Raw genomic sequence first — 22,158 nt, 5'->3', positions numbered from 1 at the left:
TCAGCACCGCCTCCTAGTGGTTCTGTAAACCATTTACAGTGTAAATATAAGGTATAAAATAATATAATGTCATAATGTAAAAAAAACTTTCAGTTTTTATATACTGTACAATAGAGTCTTCCAAAACAGTTTTGATGGATTTCCAATCGTGGTCAATTTTTTACCTTGTATATACTGCTAAAAGTTTGTGGACACCTTAGCATAAGATTTTTTTAACATCCCATTTCACATTTTTTTTTTGCTGGAAATCTTCCACTCCAACCCATGTAAAGCACATCTCTATGGAGCTGGCTTTGTTCATTGTGGAGCGGGTTTGGGTCTCCAAGTTCAAGTGAAAAGAAAACGTCATGCAGAATCCAAAGATGTCCTATACAATTGTGCTTCCATAATTGTGTGGTAACAGTTTTTGAAGAAACACACATTACAGCTAGACAGGTGTCCACAACCTTTTTTGGTCAAATAGTGATATTTAAATAATGAATATGTATATATTGTTTCATTTGATTCTATTCTACATTTTAGATTAATCTCCAGCCCTCTAAAGAAACCCCAACACACCTGCTCTCCACACCTGCATGCCTCTGTCCCTTTGATCAATGTCCAAACCTCCACCTGGGCCTCGAATGCTGGATTATGAGAGGTTCTTTTCGGATGAAACCTAGCACAGACCCTAGTTATTGGTGAAGTTTTTCAGCCAAAAATGTAGATTCGAATGAAATGAAACAATATTCATATCCATTAATTAAATATCACTATATGACCAAAAACGTTTTTGGACACCTGTTCAGCTGTAATGTGACTCCCACTGGAAGACAATTCACTGTTCACATCTCAAATTTACCCGGGGACAGGAATGTCCCTGTTAGGCGCACAGAGCATCCTTTATTGGAACAGTCATAATCCATGGTCCAAGAATGGACATAGTTATGTCTCGGTTAGACATGAAGTGCTTTAACCATGAAAGGTTCTGGTGTGTATGCTGAGTCTCCATCAGGGGACAATAATGTCCCCAAATATCATGTTAGATTTCAATCTAGGGAATAAATGTTTTTAACTGCGAGTGTAAAAGGGGGCAGAGTTCCTGATATTTTCGAGTTTTAGAGTGTACTCTGAAGTAAAATATGCAGCACTCCTGTCAAACTGGTAGATCTGATACAGTCTTTTGTTATTTTCAGTATTGTTCCATTTTACCTCTTATGTGCCCTGTGGGAGACCTTCGTGCCCCACTAGGGGGCGCGCCCTACCATTATACCTTTTTTAATTAAAGGAAGAGTGCAGCAAAAAAATAAATAAATACAATGTTATAATAATGAGCAGCTGAGGTTGATATAACATGCATATACACACACAAACACACAGTGGAACTAAACAAAGCTGTGCAGAACAATACAATAAATAAACAAACAAACAAACACACACACACACACACACACACACACTTTTGCTACACAAAATAAGGTGATATAGGACAATATATTTAATACACACACATTTTAACTACTCAAAACAATTTGGAGTAAGACAATATATTAAACACTAACTATACTGTGTTTTACAGTGTCGTACAGATTTTCTTATAATAACCCAGTCAGTGCTGTTGACTTTCACTTCCCTAAACACAGGGTTGCCAGTTTGGCCAGATATAGGTTAATATGTTGGATAGAGTATCCCATGAAGATCAATATATTTACGTAGCATTTATGGAAGGAGTCTCCAGTGTCAGCAAAACAGCAAAAAGAGTAAATACTGGATTTAAATTCCTAAGAAGGAGATGCTGTTGTACTGAGATAAGGGAAGTGTTTCGGCTTGACTAGTTAGGGATGGTAAATATTCGGTGTGAGCATGACGGATGAGTGTTGGATTAAAGCGCTGCTGCATATATATTTTTCCCCAGTGAGGATTTTACTGCATAGGAAAGGAAGCAAGATTGTCGTTTTATTGATTATCGAATCAGCACGATTTGAAAAAAGTTTGTATGTCTTAATCTGGCAACCCTGACCTCCACGCTTCTGTGCGGTTTGCCGGCGATTGAAGTGAACAGAAAAAGTTATTTGTTGTGAAACATCGCTACTGTACGACTCCCGCCATGTCGCTCCCACGACAGCTGCGAGACGAAAGGTAAAGAAGCGGAAACAAACAAACAAACAAACAAACAAACCAGTTTTTCATTATTTATTTGCCTTTATATGCTGTACGCGCGTAATCTCACGCGAACAGGCTACGCGAGAAGGTCGCGCGCTCCATCGTGGTCTTTCATCCTTGGTCTCGCGCAGAGTTTACAGTTTTTTAAAAAACGACAGTTATTCCCTGAAGGGGGAAAATCGTTAAAGTTAGAGGGTCCAGTTTGGGTTAAAAAACAATGTTTATGCTTTATATATATATATATATATATATATATATATATATATATATATATATATATATATATATATATGTTTATTTATTTGTGTGAATTTAATCGTGTGCCTGAATGTTTTTCATTCCATTGAAATTCTCTCAGTGATTTTGACCAGCTGCCTCACAATGTCCCAATCAGCGCCACCATCGCAGACGTTGATGAGACCAAGGGCTTCATAGTCTACTTTGTAAGCTTTTTTTCATATTTATCTTAAAAATATAATTTTGGAGAGATTTCATGGGGTCACTGTGTGGAACTTTTTGAGTGGAAAGTTCTGGAAAAACCCTGTGGAAAGTCCAGAACAATTCACCAGAACTTCAACCCAATGCGTCCAACAGTTCACTTAAAACCATTAGTGCGGTTAATTGGTTTATAAACATTTGCAAAATTCGGTCCAAATTGATCAGTTTGCTGAGCTTTTGAGTTTTATGTGTTTTTCATTTTTTAATCAAAGAATACGACGCTCTTCCTGTGCCTCCCACATTGATCTAGCACAATTTTAAGAGAAATACAACAATCGGCTTCACCGGATACATTGTAGAAATGTAAAATTCACTGTGACACTCAATTCAACTCATTCGATGTCCCTTAGATCCCACCAGGGAAGCGTGTGATAGAAACCGCTAAACTAATGTCCACGAGGAAGTGATGCCACTCTCAGGATCTTCAGGCATCGTGCAAGAAATCTCCAAAGTTTTGATCACGTAGAACCATAATAGGATTTGTTGGTATGGACCTTTTCATATAGAAACTCTTTCACCATTGTGAAGAATCCCTGTTACACCAGAGTAATAATAATTGTGAAATCAGTCTGGCGGCAGATGTCCAAGCAAGCTGCGGAAGTGAGCTTGTACAAGCCATACTTTTACTGTTCAAAGTTCAGACGCTTTCTGTAAGTTCTTCCCCTGGAAGGTTTACTAACATGGCTCAAACAGGGACAACCTTCTAGAAAGGTGACCACCAAGGAATTCTTTTGAAAACTGAAAAATCTGTACCAAAAACCCATGATGGTTGTTGGTGATCAAATTCGAACACTGAAGTAAGAGTAATTATGAAAGCAGTCTGGAGCCAGATGTCCAAGCAAGCTGCGGAAGTGGTACAACGGTTAACTCACCCTTTACTAATACTGTTTAAAGTTCAGACACTTTCATGGCCTTAATTAGATTATATTAGACCCATCGTTACATCCATAACATTTCAAAAAGGCACCCTGAGGTAGAATGTTGTAATTTGTGCAACAGTAGCAGTAAAAGTAAAAGGCATCATGAAAAACAATATAAGGTTCTAGCAGGTTGTCTTTAAGTGAGCCATGAACCTGCAGGTGGTCCTTATGTGTGCCATCTATTAAACTATCCTTGGTTAGAGTGTGCAGAACGTGTAGGTGTGAAGTGAAGCTATTCAGGGTCCTGAAAGCATTGTTGTCTCATCTGCAAGGTTGCTAGTTTAATACCGAGCTCGAGTTACTCTCTTTTCACTTGTGCCGTCTGGCCGTCTAGGTTTCCTCTAGGTTCTCCAGTTTCCTTCCACCTTTTAAAAACATCTCAGGAGATGGATTGGCTATGTACTAAATTGAACCTTGTTAAGAATTTGTGTAAAAGGTGCACTGAAATCGACTGGTTGCCCATTCTGAGTGTATTCCTGCATTCAGTGTTTCAGTGTTTCCCTTGTTCTGTGATTTACCTACTAATCTATGACCTTTATAAACTTCCTTTTATGCCTAATTCTGTCACTTTTGCTGTATTTTCCATCTTTGGTAGCGCTTTGTGATCGAGGTGAAGACTAAAGGAGGCAGCAAGTACCTGATCTATCGCAGATACCGCGAGTTCTATACCTTGCATCAGAACCTGGAGCAGAAGTTCTCCCCCGAGTCTGCGTCAGGACCCTACACTGTTACACTGCCCACTCTACCAGGTCAGTTTTTGACACTGTGAGCAGGTGGACACACATTAAGCTTTACACCTGCCAAATGCATCACTCATGGATCTTGGTGTTTAGTAAACTCTATTTGGTATTTAAACACTTCAAAAAAGCACAAAAAAACTTCTTCTGGTTGCATCAGATCCTCAGTATACATCCTGTTTAGAGATTTAGTGATTTCGGAAACAGAAAACTGACCCGGTTTCCTCCATTAAAGTTTTTCTTCAGTTAACACATGACCGCATTTCAACCGAACCTTCAGTCCACTCCACTAAACTCCACTCCACTCCATCCTGGTCCTCAAACGCTGATGTGCTGTTCCTCATTATTCAGTTATACAATTGTTTGATTGCTCTTGACCAAATAACATAACTTTCGGTCGTACCGAGACGGCGCAAACTGTCCGTCTCTCTGTTCCTGCTGCCAGAATCCGTTCAAACTGAATGGCTGAGACAGGGAGGCATCAGGCCCGGTCTCTTCACAGAGGGTAATTGCCAGACACATCAAATGAGCCATGGCACTGAGCATGATGCTGCTACCAGCGTACAGTCCCTGGGAGGATATGGTTGAACAGCTCGCTGTCTGGCAGACAGAGGGACAGAGAAAGGTGAAAGTAATTACCTCAGAAAACACGTCTGTCACTCTTGTTCCTGTAAAAGTCAGAAAACTTGAAACAGCTCATATACCCAGCGGAAAAATAACAGAATAAAGTAACTGCCTGTAGTTATCAGGATAGACATTCAAAAATGCATCAAAAGCAGTGCTTGCAGATATGAACTGCTCATACACTTGAGAGTTCCTCTGCATTCTCACATCAATGAGCCATTTTTTGCAGATAATGTGGATGCCTTAGCTCTACCAACGGATGTTTACTAATAGATTCTAAAAGACATTTTTGCATTCAGTTTTGCTTTGATTGCCTTCATTATCATGACAGCATACAGCAGACGTACGTCACAGAGTATCACGAGGACATCACCAGATGTTGATTATACAATTACGAGTATTGGGCAAACACCTTTATTAGAAAACCGACTCATTTTCTGTCAGTGCTAATAAAAAAAAAGATTTGAAAGAAGCAGGATGTGGCAGTTTTAGCAAATGTTTAGCAACTAACATCTTCGCTCCATTTGTGACGAAAACACGTATCGTCTAATACGTCCTCTGTCTGTTAGCGAGGCAAGTCCAGTTAATTGCTTTAGGCGTTAGCACTACAGACTGATTGTAACACTCTTGATGATAATAGATGGCTTTGTGCACACTGGGCCACAATGTGGAATATAATTAGACCGGGTAATATTAGCGGCCTAATTTGCTGAGCAGCAATGATTGTCTGATTCAAGCACGGTAATGTTGAAACAAGGTAATGAGCCTTATATTTGTCCTATTTGTCCTTCTCTCTCTCTCTCTGTCTCTCTCTCCAGCTCTCTCTCTCTGTCTCTCGCACGCGCTTTGTTCCACATTCTACGGCGTTTTATATATAGGCCCCCAGAACGTCGTTAGGATTATAGGAACCGTTTGGCAGAGTCCATTAAAAACGAATAGATCTAAGAGAAACGACGTGTCAGGAGAGAGCTGAGAGCCGTTAATCTAAAATTTGATTTCACTACAGTAGACGTCCTTTCCGGGCGATGAACCGATCAGCACTCTGCCGGGAATCTCAGCAACGCTCCGCTTTAAAAACGACGTGCCTCAAGGAAACATGTTAAGTCCAACAGGTTCCAAACAAACAGATAAACAATAAAGCAATTTCCTGTGACATTTTCAAGCTCTCGGGCCGAGGGGTGTAATTATGAAGCGCGGTATTACGCGAACCTTGGGAAATTATTTGATTAGGTTTTTTTTATTTTTATGTTTTGCTTCCCGAAGAAATTAATTTCTAGATGTTTATTGAGTCTGTGTTTTCACCACAGGGAAAGTGTACGTGGGCAACAAACAGGAAATAGCAGAAAACAGGATTCCAGAGCTCAACACATACATGAAGGTGAGATAGATGTCAGTAATGTCAATAACCTTTCACAATGTTCTCTTTACATCTATAGTACCTTACGTACATATTTGCTGACCCAGTACTGCCCCCTACGTTCAACATAATGTCATTTCTGATGATAATTGTTTGTAATCTGTATTTGTTTTGGGGCTTTATAGCAAAAATTCCAGTTCAGAATATCTCAGTTCCTGGTTGAAATAATGGTTTTCAGGGGTAATTATTTATTCAAAGCAGGGTATCTGCCTTGCACTTTGGTTTTGGTTACAGCAAAAGTATAAAAAAGTCCCAGTTCCTCTTTCTGAAGCATACTTCTTCTTTCATGACATCCTCATTCACTCTCTTCTGCTCATCTGTGTTCATTGTTAGGTTTTTACCTAATTTCTCTCTTTTTCTCTCTCTGGTAGAAGTTGCTGTGTTTGCCTACCTGGGTTCTGTTGGATGATTTGATCCGGATGTTTTTTTATCAGACCGAATACGACAGCATTCAGGTCCCCAAAGCTCTCCGGCGCCTCCGGCCCCCCACACGCAAAGTGTAAGACCAGTTCCATACTTGAGCTTAGAATTCCAGATGTTAAAATAATGTTGAGACCCTTCATTACAAACTACAGCAAGGATGTGAAGGCCCTGAAAATCCTATGGTTGTGTTTAGTCTGCTACATGACTATGTAGACCAGAGACCGAAACCTCCATGTAGACCAAGGATTAAAACCTTTATGTAGACCAAAAATTGCAACAGCCATGTAGAGCAAAGATTAAGACTACCACATATACCAAAGATCAAGACGACCATGTAGACCAGATATCACGATGATCATGTAAACCAGAGATCAAGACTAGCATGTAGACTAATAATCAAGATGACCATGTAATGTAGACCAGAAAACAAGATGATCATGTAGACCAAAGATCACGATGAAAATGTAGACCACAAATTAAAATAACCATAAGGACCAGAGATCGAGACTAACATATATATATTACATTGCCCATGTAGACTAGAGATCAAGACGACCATGTAGACCAAAGATTAAGAAGATCATGATGACCAGAGATAAAGACGACCATGTAGACCAGAGATCACATGTAGACCCTCTCATTTATTTATTTAAATGTTTTCCTTTTTATGCTTATTGTGGATTTTTGGTTGGTTATTTTAGGCTACATTCTGCTCTCTCTCTCTCTCTCTCTCTCTCTCTCTCTCTCTCTCTCTCTCTCTCTCTCTCTCTCTCTCTCTCTCTCTCTCTCTCTTTTTTTCCACTTTCCAGAAAAACCGAGAAACAGCCCAAGACAGACCTGCTCTCTTCCCCCAGAGCTGAGGTACTGTAATTGTTTCCGTGGTAACTCTTTCTTTACTCCAAACTCATCCTACACACACACACACACACACACACACACACTCACAAACGCACACACAAACCCACAAGTGTCAAAACTTTTGAAAGCATGTGGTTGTAGGGTTACAACACAAATGTACGCCTCGTGGAAGCAAATGCAATTGTTGTGCAATGGAGCTCCTACACATACACACAAACACACACACACACACACACACACACACACACACACACACACAGTGTGGGATTTATAGCCTCAGAATGTGACCAAAGGTTAAAACAAACAATCCTTTGCTCCACCTACACACATTCACATGTGTAAGCCATATATATATATATAAGCTCAACCATGAGCGTAGTGCGTGTGCGTGTGTGTGCGTGTGTGTGCGTGTGTGTGCGTGTGTGTGCGTGTGTGTGCGTGTGTGTGCGTGCGTGCGTGTGTGTGCGTGCGTGAGTACAGTAGCAGTTGGAAATCCTAATAAAATAGTTGTAACAGAACGATGCGTTGCGCTACAAGGCAGATGGCGTAATTCCAACAGCCCTCGTTCTTTCTTTTTTATTCTCCAGCCAAAAGAGTGTCACTTTTTTTTTTTTTTCTGTTTCTGGGTCACAAGATCACTCTATCATTAGTTCCTGCCCTGCTCTATTTTCTCCATCTAATTTCTTTACAAGTTTTTCGTCCCTCCCTCTTTTCTAACACACATCTCTCTTTCTCTCGTTTTTTTTCTTTCTCTGCCCAGGCGTGTTTTTAGCACTCGCACTCATTCGTACTCGCTGACCTCGACAAACTTCATACCTAAAATACACCGCGGCACAAACAAACACACGCCAGCTGCAGGTGTAGGCGGGTGTGGATGTCCAAGCGTTCGGAAAAAAGGAGTTGTAAAGATGACAAAAACACAGCTCAGTAATTATACTTAGGCAGTAATAGTAAGAGACTTATTTTTCAGGTGATTTAATTCCTAACTGTTCACCTGGTACTCTGACTGCCTGAGGTATTACATCATCATGTTGATCATCATGTTGATCTGCTGCACAAAAGTGATGCTTATACAAAAATTGACACTGATCAGGCATTACATTATGACCACCTGTCTAATATTGTGTCGGTCCCCCAAAACAGTCCCGAACCGTCGTGCATTAACAGCATGATCTTCATCAGCAATTTAAGCTACAGGAGCACGTCTGTTGGATCAGACCACACGGGCCACGTGTGTGTCACGCTGTCCTGTGCTGAAGCAGAAAACAGAGCCTCATCAAATTGAGCCTCAAAGCGAAATGCGATTTGAGGTGACTCTTGCACTGGACAGACACACGGATAAAAGCTTTTTCAGAGAGAAAAATTATAGAGATAACAGAGGCTCTTTAATGGAAGCCGATCCTGTTAAAGCTGTCGTATTTTTTACGTCCTGGAAATTCACAAGACCGTGAAGGAGGTGGGCAGCATCATCATCTGTGCTTGTTTGGAGATTTTCCAGTTTTGTAACGTTGTGTAGAAAGAATTTTTATACAAGTTTGTTTCTGTAGTAACAGTTCGTTCTTAGATGTTGCCCAAGTAAAACCCTTGACAGTACGATTTTTACTGTAATAAAAAAAGTTTGAATTACTTTGAAAGGGAATAAAACACTGCATTTTTATAATAAACCAAAGGGAAATCTGAGTGTTTGAGGGCTGAGGGTTTTGCTCAAACAGGTGACAGTCGTAGGATTTGAACTCATAACCTTCTGATTGGATTTGTAGTGCTGGGCAGTATACCAATTCGTACCGAATACCGGTGTCTGTTTGTGTTATGATATGAATTATTTAGTATACCGCAATACCAGAGTGTGTCTCTTGAACAAGAAAGAACTTGTGCCAAAAAGAAGAGCCGTGTCTGTTGTTTGGAGGTTCTTTGGTTTAAAAAAATCAGACGTCACTCAAACAACAATTTTCTGTAAATCTACTGCAGTATTTCCTCTCTCAATCAGTAGTAAAATGTGGTTACTACCCGGTCATGCAGGGAAAAAGAATAGCGTCCTATACCGTGAAAAATATACCGTGATATAAGATTTTGGTCATACCGCCCAACACTACTGTGCGGTCGATAGTTAGCGTGAAGGGCAGCCGAGCTGGAAGTCAATCATTTTTTCCACTGTTGTCGATCTCATTTTTTCTCCCCCCTCTCTCTCTCTCTCTCTCTCTCTCTCTCTCTCTCTCTCTCTCTCTCTCTCTCTCTCTCTCTCTCTCTCTCTCTGTTTCTCTCTCTTGAAAGCAGTATGAAATTTAGATGCAGTAGAGATTAGGTATGAGGAATAGTAGCGTGTGTAAGTGCAGCTATATGGTGATAATTAGGAAAAGTTCTGGCTCAAAAGTTAAGGCTCCAGCTTACTGATCAGAAGGCTGGAGGTTCAAGTCCCATCTGCCACTGTTTGGCTCTTGAACGAGGCTCTCTGTTTCAGGGGTCCTGTATCATGGCTGACCCCAACAATCTGTCCCCAGCTTTCTAACAAGTTGAGCTATTAAAATTCCACTATGCTGTGATGTATATGTGAAAATTTGCTGTTTCTTTCACTGTAATACTGAGGCCCTGTTCCCATCAGCTGGGATAAAGATATCCTTCAGCATCTGCCTTGCTACGAAACCCTTAACACGACTCTGTTCAGCAGCTCTGTGGCACAAATGTCGCACGCTCATAATTGCACATTAATAACCGTGGCTCTATCGGGACCCACTTTAAAGTGTCGTGTCAGCGCCCCAGGGCTGCGATTCATCTCTTCATATCGTCCCGGGTCCTCCGGGGACCACCCGAAAGTGAAGTGTGTCAGTTCGTGTAACCGGCAGAGCGGTCTCCCATCTTCCCCATCGGCTCGTCCGCGTGCTAATGAGCTCATTTAGCAGGTCAACACCGGCTAAAGTTAGGCGCAGCCCGGAACAATCTGGCCCTGAACGCATGCACGAGACCGAGACAAATGAACAGGACACACAGGGTCTTACGTCTTGAGGGTGTAGCGACATGTTTATGAAAAGTCAGCGATGTTTCCAACCAACGCTCTCACGCTGACTGTCCTGAATTTCACACCTCCGACTAGGAAATAAAACGTCCCCTCAAGTCAGAGCAACAACCCTGAAAAATATCCACACAGTAGCAAACAAGTTTTATATTACATACAATATCCGAGGCTGCTGATTGGCTGGAAGTTCAGAGCGTTGCACACACAGGTAGTTTGCGGTCAGTGTAATCAGCATTATAAATGAATGACAGCTATTGTACACATTTCCTAACGACCCAAGGATTTTGATAAATGGGTCACGGCACGAGACAAATTTGCTTTTAAAAAGAAAACGAGGATTCTAGCGAGAAATGGCACTAGGAGATAACTTCAACAGCTTCATTATTAGTAGACTCTCTCTTTCTCATTCATGACATGAATATCTATAAATTACAACTCAAATATCTTAGGCACTTATGTATCTCATAAGCAGAATTCTAGATCTAACAAGCCATATATAAAATAAGAGAAAAAATTTGATCTATTAAGTCAGTTTTGCTCTGCAAACATTGCAGTTTAAAGTACACCATGGTATAAGGGGATAATCCACAGCTAGATGTGAGGAGGTGGCAGTTTAGTGGTTAAGGCATTGGACTTTGGTCCGAAGGTCGTAAGTTCAAATCCCATCCACACTTAAATGACACTCTAAGCCCTTAACCCATAACTGCTCAGTTGTATGAATGAGATAAATTGTAAGTCACTCTGGATGAGGGCGTCTTCCAAATGTCAAAAATGTAAATGTGAGGCCTTTCACCATATCAGCGGTATCCACTTCACCTCCACATTGTGCTGAAACATCCCGGAACACCTCACACCCAGCCCTGCATTATCACCTCATCTATACACTAGTGCTAGCTGTTAACCAGTCCAGACTTATTCACTAAACGTTATCGCTAATATCACTAACTGTAGCTCGGTATTTCTCCAGATTTTGCTCTGCTTTGTGACCTCTAATGTTACGAAAAAAAGTTAGTAATTGAAAAGGGTGTTAAAATTCAGACTTGATGCTCTGTAATGCTAACGTGACAGCGAGTTGCATGTTTGTTCATACACTGTTAATCCCTTGTTACGTTTGAGTCACAGGATCTTTATTTCTTCTCAACTCATTGTTCGGAATCTTGTAGCAACCTTCTGTAGCACAGAAGCCTGTCATATACTCAGAGGAAATATCTGAATAATGTTTAAGCTAAACTTTCAAAATGGCTTGAGTCTTGGTGTGTGTGTGTGTGTGTGTGTGTGTGTGTGTTGCGCGAAGTGCTTAACAAACCGCTGAGCATCACTCATTGTCAATCTGCTAATGCTTTGGCTTGATTGGGCATGGTTATGAATACTGATGCACGTCGCTCGGCTCTCCACAGAGCAGAATCGATTTCACCACGGCTCGGGCGCTTCTATGCTAATCTCAATCAATGCTTCTTAAAATACTTCATCACGGACTTAAATAAGCACTGCGGTTTGAGATGAACAAGATCGACACAAAAGCTCTACAGTCAATCCAAAGATCTTGGGACGCTGTTGCTGACCCTGTGTTTAGCGCAATGTTGCGTAGAAGTTACAACGAATGCAGTGTTGGCACAGCACGTGTAGCAACCTCCGATTGTGTTGTGTTAGGTATGTTTTAGCGAAACATTCAGCTTCCTGTTTAGCAGGAAAACCAGTGGCAGCTTGCGGAGCATCGGTTATATTTAAATAAGGGTTTTGGTTTTTAGACCAAAGAGAATACACATTGCAGCGTCCACCACGTTAGTTGTTACCATAGAAACGATACCTTATAAGAACAAGCGCAATCAGGGAACAATCCTTCCGAACGCGGAACGCAGATTTCATCAGCATTTGTTTCAGTTGAACATCACCGAACTGAAACTTTCAGTGGCCTTGTTGAATTGTAAAACGATGAATGGTGTATCGTTGAATTGTGTATTACTGAGTTGTGCATTGCGGAATTGTACAACACTGAACTGTGTATCATTAAATTTGCATCACCAAGTTGTGTATCGCTGAACAGTACAACACCGTTTTGTATATTGGAGCATTGTACAACACTGATTTGTGTATCTCTGAGTTGTGTATTGCTGAAAAGTTTAACATTGAATTGTCTATAGTTGAGTTGTGTTTTACTGAAAAGCACCGAATTGTGTATTGCAGCTTTGTACAACACTGAGTAGTGTATCTTTTAGATGTACAACACTGAATTGTGTATTGCAGCCTTATACAACACTAAATTGTGTAGTGCTGAAATGTACAACACTTAATTGTGTATTGCTGAGCTGTACAACACCAAGTTGTGTATTAAAGCATTGTACAACACCGAATTGTGTATTGCTTAGATGCAGAACACTAAATTGTGTATCTGTGGACTGCAATGTGTAACACTGCATTGTCTGTTGCAGAGATGTGTAACTCTCATTGTGTAACATCGATCTGTGTATTGCAGAGTTGTGTAACACAGTCGAGTAATACGGAGGTGTGTGTTGCACATCTTCTCTCTGATGAACACAGCGCAAGCTTTTAACACCGTTTTTGTGTCCATACGAGTACTGCCCACAGGATACACACACACACACACAAAAGAGTTTAATTGCCAATACATAATTAGCTGATAACATGTAACAGTGTCGCACCTACTCACTCCCACTCCGGCAAACACCGCAACAAAGCTACTTTACACACACACACACACACACACACACACACACACACACACACACACCTGTCTTTCAGAGAGGGGGTAAATAAAAGAGTATCATAGTGAAAGAGCTGTTAATTAAACAGGTGTGTGTGTGTGTGTGTGTGTGTGTGTGTGTGTGTGTGTGTGTGTGTGAGAGAGAGAGAGAGAGAGAGAGAGAGAGTGTGTAAGTGAGCGTGTGTGAGTAAAAAAGTGTGGGTATTGCTTTACCCATGTTTACTGTCTTAATGCACATTAAAGGTAAAAACAAACACACACACACACACACACACACACGTGCAACAAACAACTACGTGCATGAAGTTGCATTTGCAGTATACATTAAACACACTTTAAAAATGTTTTATCTTGGACCTCATTTTTCTCACTCGTTCTTTTACTTATTCACTCACTGACCCACTCGCTCTCTCAGTCACTCAGAAAAGTTGGAACAAGATTGCTGTCCTACCTTGTGTGTCCTCACAGTACTGTTCACTTGGCGCGTGTGTGTATTTAAAGCGTGTGCACGTGTGTGTGTGTGTGTGTGTGTGTGTGTGTGTGTGTGTGTGTGTGTGTGTGTGTTCAGGCCTTGTTCGATTTCAATGGGAACGGGCGCCTGGAGCTGAGCCTGAAGACCGGCGACGTGATCTTTCTCCTGCGCAAAGTCAACGCCGACTGGCTAGAGGTGAGCCGAATGAGCGAGAGAGAAAACGAGGGACGGCGAAAGAGAGCTTGAGGGATGGAGAAAAAGAGAGAGAGCGAGAGAGAGAGAGAGAAGGATGGAGAATGAGAGGAAGGGGAGGAGAGTTTGTTGGGAAGGGTGGGAGAGTGTGAGCACAAGTGGGAAAACTATACGAGCCTCTGATGGAAGGAGAGATGGATGATGGAGAGAGCAAAAAGAAAAAAGTAATGGAGAAACTAGAAAACAGAGAGAGAGAGAGAGAGAGAGAGAGAGTCACGCACAAGCAGTGGAGGGAGCGGAGAGGACGAGTGCGCAGGTGTTTGGTGTGGGAGTGTGTAGTGGGCATATCCACCACACAGTTTCATTTTAAAGCTACTTGTGTAATTTGAATATAGAGTCAGGAACACTGAGTTCATTCTGGCAGAACCAAAATTCAGATTGAACCAGGGACCAGAGTGTAGAAATGCTAAAAAACACAGAAATAGAGTATTTGATAGTTTAATGCCAAATTATATACTTATAATCACTATATCCTTTATGGTCTTAAAAGAAACCTAAATCTTTCAGAACCGTAACGCTAAGATGCTTCCTTCAACTTCTTTTACATCAGGTGTCATCCATATCTTCCATACCCCCCTCATACCCCCCTAATACCTCTAAAATACTTTCAACAAATACCTCTTAAAGTGTCAGCCCTGTAAAACTATTTATATATTCCTTGAAAACTTATTCTGAACTGTCCAGTGTGGATGAGCTCTTCATACCCTCGTATCCAAATACATATTTGACTTTAAAGTGAGGCACAAGATCAGTAACAATACTCCAGTACCCTCTGACATCCAGCTTTGGCTCGGTTGGTATTAAGGTGGCCAAGAAAACATTCCATGCTCCATTAAAACCACCACCATCAGCTCGAGCTGCTAATATTTCCCACATTACTCCACCACCAGCCTGAACCTCTGGCATTCCCCATATCATTGCACCACCACCACCAGCCTGAACTGGTAAAATTTCTAACCTCAACTAGTCTGAACTGCCCCAACACAATTCAGTTTGGGTCCATGGACATTTTCTCCCTTCTATGTTCAGAAATTGCATCTCATCAGACCAGATGATGTTTTTGCAATCCTCAGCAGACTTTGGGTCCACTGTGTCCCCCTGTAACCTCAGATTCGGATGTTCTTGGTTGACAGTGGTGAAACCTGATGTGGTCTCCTGTTCTGGGAGGCTTTTTTGCTCATTGTGGTTGTAATGAGTGATTATATGAGTTCCTCCAGACTTCTTGTCCCATGCTTCTCTTCTCATCAAGGCATAAGAAGGAGAAATCCTTCATTTTAGTAGTACAAATGGGCTTGGCAGAACAATCAACCAGTGTCTTCTCCTCAGATCTCTTTCCAGCAAATGGGTGAGGAGTAGCAAAGAGTGACAAAACCCCCTTTCAGGGCCTGTGTTTGTTAATGGAACTGCGCAATGTGCTCTTAGCCTGAGCGTTTCATTCTCTCCTGACTAGCATGACTTTGATCTCTTTGTCTGCAGAAGATAAGTTGAGGCTCTCGAATGATCATTTCTTGATGTTTTTGAAAAGCCACCTTGATTACTAGGATGAGACGTGTACACCACATCGTGATAAGTAAACACCCCTAAAAAAAAAAAAAAAACAGTAGAGCTCATCTACACTCTCGGAAATTTTGGAACTGCACGAAATGAATGTCAGGGTTTGATAAGAGCGATTCAATATTCAGTTAACGGCAGATTCTTCTGAATATAACTACAAATCTGGTGAGTATGTGTGAAAAAGAAATCGTGAAAGTCTTTTTGTTTCAAGCTCAACACATTCCCAACAGTCCAGTACAAATCTGCTCAACTCCAGCTCTCCACAGCCGATGGAGTGTTTTACCGTTTTAGCCAAAGTCTTGCATAATAAGAGAGAGAGAGAGAGAGAGAGAGAGAGAGAGAGAGAGAGAGAGTTAGCGAGCAAGACAGAGAGATTCCTGTTCTCAAATATCACAAGTGTGTGTGTGTAATGTATTTAGAGGAATGTTAGTGTTGTAGCTTAATCTAAATGATCACAATGTGATTCATGTTGGTTGATATAAACGGTTCCATCTTTCTCTCTCTCTTTCTCTCTCGCTATCTCTCTCTCTAACTCTCTTTTCTTCTATGTACATCTCTTGTTCTCTTTCGTTTTCTGTCTATCTCTATTTATTGATTGGTCTGTTTCTGTCGCTCCCCTTGCTCTCTCTTTATATCTCTCTTTCACTCACTGTACTCTTTCTCTCTGTACTGCATCATTCCTGCTCGTCTTTCCTTGCATGGTGTCTCTTTTTTTTTTTTTCTTCTTTCCCTTCTCTTGTTTTCTCTCTCTCTCTCTTTAACATACACACTGTCTTTATCCATCATTTCTCTTTCTTTTTTTTTCATTTACATTGTGTGTCTCTCTACATCCCTCTTGCATGTCTATCACTCTTTTACTCTCTCTCTCTCTCTCTCTCTCTCTCTCTCTCTCTCTCTCTCTCTCTCTCTCTCTCTCTCTCTCTCTCTCTCTCTCTTTCTTTCTTTCTCCTGGTCCTGTCTCAGGGTACGATTAAAGACAGGATCGGCATTTTCCCCGAGTCGTTCGTAAAGATCATTAAGCCTCTACCTGACAGTGATTCTGATGAAGAGGGCGGAGCTACAAAGAAAAAAGGCGGTCCAGGATCCTACAGCTGCCTGCACTGCTGCATGCTGCACCCCGGTGGTGTGGATGAAAGGTCCGAGACACAAATAGCCCCTTTAACAAAAACACACGCTGTGTACGTTGCATGACTTCCGGAAATTTCTTTACTTTTGTTTTTTTTATTTGGTCTTGTGTGTATGTGCAGGGACGTGTGTGTAGAAGAAGACCTCTCCATCCAGCCATCATACGCCGACCTTCTTGCACGCATGAGGTAAATCACAACACACACACACACACACACACACACACACACACCTCTGAATACGATGCACCATATAAAACAGGATGTAATTTCTCAAAAAAAAAATGTCATTTTATCACCTTTCATTTCACTGTGAATTGTTCATTTGTGTATTTATTATTCGTTTATTTGCTCATCATCATTACGCCGATTCGTTATTTCACCCATGATGCTGCGCAGCGAACAAAACAGCGGCGCTCAGGCCTCGTTAAGAGGAGAATTATTAACTCTGAAAAAGAAATTCAGTCTAAAGGGGAATTTGGGAGTTTCCAAGATTATGTGATGTTGCAGCTCACACACATTTTTTGGAAACCAGTCTGACCCGTGAGTGTACTTTCTAAAAATATAAAAGAAATCCAGTAAGTATCGTTAATATAGCATTTACTTCAGATCCAATCAGTTCAGAGCTTCTTCATTCAATCATTTATTCAATTCTAGCTTTATTTATTCATTTATTCCTTAGTTTATTCATTCCTTTCATTATTTGTTCATTCACCCTTCGATCCTTTCTTCCATCATTCTTTTTTATTCATTCATTTTCCCTTTTCCTTGTTTTTCCCCTTCATTCCTTTTTCTTAATTTTGACCTTCTTTCCTTCCTACCTTCCTTTCATAACTCTTATCCTTACATCTGTCTCTCTATCATTTGTTTCTCTGTACATATATCTCATGTATTTCTATATCTATTTTTCCCCTCATTCTTTTCTCTCTCTCTCTGAACCTATCACTCTCCCTGTCTTTTTTGTGCTTCCCACTCTCTCGCCGTGTTTCTCCCTGCACGTCTCTCTCTCTCTCTCTCTCTCTCTCTCTCTGACAGGGAGGTGTTTCAGATTAGGGACATTGCACTAAACTACCGGGACCCTGAAGGAGACCTTGTCCGTATCCTGGACGACGAGGACGTGGCCCTCATGGTTCAGCAGAGCAAACACCCCGGATCAGTGGTCAAGAGACCCGTCAACCAGTATCCATGGGAACTTTGTGTCACGCATTCCAACAATCTGTCTGTGTACAACACAGAGTACTGAAATGCATGTGTGTGTGTGTGAGTGTGGATGCCCACTTTCAGTGCCTTTCCCATGCAGTATTTACCCAGTAGTAGTATTTCTTTTGCCACAGATTATGTGCACACACGTTTATTGTGCAGAAAAAGACCATATTTCGCAAATATGCTTCATAAATTTTACTTCTATGGATAAAATTAATATATAAATTACTCCATTCAAATGTAAACATATATAATGATAATAAATCGTTTCTAATAAATAAATTCATGTCGGTGTTTATTAATGCAACACTTTATGGGATGTACATATAAACCTACACTACATGGACAAAAGTATTGCGACACCTGACTTTTCCACCCATAGGTGATTCTTCTCCAAACTGTTCCCACAAAGCTGGAGGCACACATTTGTGTAGAACGTCTTTGGATGCTTAGAGCATGACATTTTCCCTTCACTGGGACTAGGAGACCTAAATGTGTTCCAGCATGACAATGCTCTTATGCACAAAGCTGGCTCCATGATGATCTGCTTTACATGGGGATATTGGAGTGGAATGTTTCCTGCTATAGCCTACTCACTCAGCAACACTACATCCTTTAGAAGAGTCGAGGTTATTCTAGCATCTAATGGGGACTAAATGTGGAATGAGATGTTCAAAAAGCACATACCAATCTTAGGGTCAGGTGTCCACCACTTTTGCCCATTTTCTGTGTGCACATATATATATATATATATATAAAATAGAGAGAAAGAGTTCTATATATGTAGGATTCAGAATTGCTGAAGAATTGTATCAAACGATTATAAATGGCTGCATTGCTTTTCAGACCAAATAAAACATCCTAAGAAGTCCAGGAAATTCTCTGATCAAAGACAGAACTGATTCACAAGCTTGAGGGCTCAGAAGCACAACAGAATGTTGCCTTGATAAAGAATTACAACCACTCAGGACTCTTCTTAAACCTCAGGAGGTGACCCGAGACCCCGATGACCCCACGAGAGAATGTTCTAGAAGGCAAGACTTAGAGTGGATAGATGGAAGACACTTGTGTAAAAGGCATATAAAGATATATATGTAGACAAACAGTGATCATTTGTACAGTAAAGCACAGTGGTGTGAGCATCGTTGCTTCATTGCTTTGTTTTCTCACTTGTTCAGGTCTCGTTTGGTGTTCCAGGTTTTCGTGCCTCTCCACTGGAGGAAAATAACTTAAAGGGCTTTTAATACAATAGATAAAGGTTGTGTAACACACACACACACACACACACACACATACACACCTATATGTATACAATACCAATCCAAATTTTGCATATTATCTTTATTATTTTCAATATAGTACATCAATACCAAAGACATCGAAATTATAAAAAGAACACACATATAATTATGAAGCAAACAAAAAAGTGTTAAACAACCCAGAATATGTTTTGGATTTTAGATCTTCCAAACGTTCTGTCATCAGATTCATTAAGTCGTCACCTGGAATTTCTTTAAGTTGACAAGTGTGAAGAGTTAATTTGTCATGTGCTTTAGACCATAGTTGTCTTGTGTAGATGAAAGGGGGAGAAGCACTATTATTTCATCTACAACTACTGTACAAATCCAATAAGTAAAGAGACAAGTATGTCATTACCTTAAGAAATAAAGGCTAGTCAATGTGAAATATCAAGAACTTTAAATGTATCCCCAAGTGCAGTCTGCAAAACCCTCAAACGCTATAATGAAACAGGGTACTGTAAGGACAGTCCCAGGAAAAAAAGATCAAGAACTACCTCTGCTGCAGAGGATAAGTTTATTAGAATTACCAGCCTCAGAAACTGTCAATTTCCATAAGTGCTTCTCAGAATTCAAGTAGCAGACATCTCCTTCCACTGTTCAGAAGAGAATGTGTGAGTCAGGCCTTTAAGGTCGAGATGATTACAACAAGCAGAAGGGACTTGCTTGGGCCAAGAAAAACAAGGAATGAACAATAGATCAGTTCTATGATCCACAGTCTGCTCAGACCAGATTTGAGATTTTTGGTTCCATGTCTTGTTAGATGTACAGAGAGTGAATAGACGGTTCCTGAATGCGTGGTTCCCACTTTGAAGCATGAAAGAAAGGAGGTGTGTTGATGTGGAGGTGCTTTGCTGGTGACACAGTTGGTGATCTAGTTAAAATTGAGGACACACTTAACCAGCATGGCTACAACAGCATTTTGAGACCATCATTTGTTTTCCAACACGACAACGACACTAAACACGCCTCTACGTTATGTAAGAGCTATTTGTTAAAGAAGGAGAGGGATGGATGAGGGATGGATGAGGGATGAAGTGCTGCATCGGATAACCTGACCTCCATAATCACCTGATCCTAATCCAGATTGTTTACTAGATAATTCCATACTTTTATAGTTTGAATGTTTTCAGTATTAATGTACAATGTTAAAAATAATACAAGTAAAGAAAAACCACTAAGGAGAAACATTTGTCCAAATTTTAGATATAGAAAAAGACTGATATAAAACATATGGTCAGACAGCTGAGAATGAATTTTATATGTATTAAAAACTATATATTGAACTTTTAAAGTTTGTTGCTATAAACATGCGATAGAAAAAGACTATAAAAGCCTGTTACTCAACCGGACAATCAAATACTGTGAATAATAAAGTTAAGGAACTTTATTTTTGTTTATTTCTGGAAAAAAAATGTATTCTTTTTTATGAGTCACATGACCTCTGTGTGTGTGTATCTTTGTGATATATTGCTGTATCAAACTTCAGACCTACTGTGTATGTGATCTAATGGTAAAACCTCTTTAAAGATTTTTTTTTATTCTAATTAAATATGATTATTTTAGGGCTTTAGTAATGAATTAAATGATTTCTTATACAGCTCCCCAGGCCTGGATCCTGGATTCCAGCAGGTGTGTAGAATGAGACCAAGTGTGTCTGAAAGAGTGTTGAAAGCTTTTGATATGTAAAAGTCTACATTCTCCATCTATGCACTTAATCCAGTTCCTGAGCTCCACCTGAGGACATGAAGACGCACATCGTGTCCCCAGCGATGGTGTTCCTCCTCTGGGTTTCCTGTTCGAGTTTTCCCCTCTCCCACCCACTGCACCAACGTGTCCTAATCACCGTCCGTTCGCCCCGGGTAACATCTATTCTCATCCCAATCTTTCCTAAATGGTGTTAACTGTTTTAAATAGCGGCAGAAGAGCTGAGGGGAATAACGAGACGTCCGAAATGAGGTTCAGCAGAAAAAAAAAAAAACATGAGGAAAAAAAAATCCAAAAAGAGTTCTAAAAGGAGATACAACACTCGCACTGATTAATATACTTCCTTTTATATATATTTTGTATTTATTTGGTTCGCCAACTAGTTTAATTCCATTTATTTATTTGCACTGATTTAATCCCACTAGATTAATTCCATTCATTCGATCTCACTGATTTAATTTCACTGCTGTAAAACACTGATTTAATCCCACCTATTTAATCCCACTATTTTAATCTTATTAATTTCATTTGACTCGTTTTAAAGTTCTTTAATCTTGTTGTTTAAGCATTTAAAATCTCACACGTTGAACTCCACTGATTTAATTGGATTTATTGGACAGAATTGGTGTAATCTCACTGGTTTGATCTGACTAAATCAGCATCGGTTTGATTATTAGGCAGTTGTATCTCACACACCAAAATGTGTGTGTGTATGGGGACATGCTGAAATTGGATTAAATGAGTTTGATAAGACAATACCAAACAAAGTAAACACATTAATAATAAAGAATACCATGTGCAGAGAAGCACATTGGTCCAGAATTTGTCATTTTCAGATTGTCCCTTATGGAGATGGTTACTGAACTGTGAGGGGTGTACTCACTTTTGTGTGATACTGTATACGTAGCATCGAATACCATTTAAACGGAGAAGCCAAGGACTGACAGAGCAGAAGTAATGGCAGAGTGACTAATGATACAGGACAGAGTTATCAGGAACCGATGCTAACGTGACCCTGTTTCTAGGCAACACTAAAGGCGTTGAATGAGTTATTAAGGATGATGTAAAAGTGCAGTAACTAAAGCAAAAAAATACATGTTTTTACCTCAGATGTGATGTAATTTACTAGCAAACGGCTTGGGTTGCTAACTGAACGCTGTTGACGGACAGCTCTGCGGGAGGGATGATGAGGGTGAG

General features: G+C 40.4%; 1 protein-coding gene and 2 long non-coding RNA genes across 3 annotated transcripts; 2 read left to right on the top strand and 1 right to left on the bottom strand.

Moving 5' to 3' along the window:
- Nucleotides 1-1,566: 1,566 nt before the first annotated feature.
- Nucleotides 1,567-18,238, top strand: ncf4 (neutrophil cytosolic factor 4). The gene is made up of 10 exons (XM_083549746.1): nucleotides 1,567-2,118; nucleotides 2,501-2,585; nucleotides 4,156-4,309; nucleotides 6,229-6,299; nucleotides 6,710-6,837; nucleotides 7,571-7,622; nucleotides 13,920-14,018; nucleotides 16,593-16,765; nucleotides 16,877-16,942; nucleotides 17,789-18,238. The coding sequence occupies exons 1-10, from the start codon at nucleotides 2,087-2,089 to the stop codon at nucleotides 17,994-17,996; spliced, it is 1,068 nt and encodes a 355-aa protein (XP_083405872.1). The 5' UTR covers nucleotides 1,567-2,086; the 3' UTR covers nucleotides 17,997-18,238.
- On the bottom strand, nucleotides 6,778-7,468 carry LOC310730688. Its single transcript, XR_014534906.1, has 2 exons — nucleotides 7,365-7,468; nucleotides 6,778-6,989 (listed from the first exon to the last, which is right to left on the bottom strand). It is a non-coding gene; the product is annotated as an uncharacterized lncRNA (long non-coding RNA).
- Nucleotides 18,239-18,723: 485 nt separating the features above from the next.
- On the top strand, nucleotides 18,724-21,111 carry LOC310730684. The gene is made up of 3 exons (XR_014534902.1): nucleotides 18,724-18,990; nucleotides 19,135-20,886; nucleotides 20,978-21,111. It is a non-coding gene; the product is annotated as an uncharacterized lncRNA (long non-coding RNA).
- The last annotated feature ends 1,047 nt before the right edge of the window (nucleotides 21,112-22,158 follow it).

The sequence above is a fragment of the Silurus aristotelis genome (genome assembly GCF_946808225.1).
Source record: "Silurus aristotelis genome assembly, chromosome: 9".
Lineage (NCBI taxonomy): Eukaryota > Metazoa > Chordata > Actinopteri > Siluriformes > Siluridae > Silurus > Silurus aristotelis.
Note: the sequence above shows the minus strand (reverse complement) of the source record. Positions and strands in the feature narration are given on the sequence as shown.

Excerpts from the sequence above, each read along its gene's own strand:
- ncf4 (XM_083549746.1), top strand. The coding sequence starts at position 2,087 with ATGTCGCTCCCACGACAGCTGCGAGACGAAAG. Across the intron at positions 4,310-6,228 it reads TACACTGCCCACTCTACCAG|GGAAAGTGTACGTGGGCAAC; the intron begins GTCAGTTTTTGA and ends TTTTCACCACAG. Across the intron at positions 6,838-7,570 it reads CGGCCCCCCACACGCAAAGT|AAAAACCGAGAAACAGCCCA; the intron begins GTAAGACCAGTT and ends TCCACTTTCCAG.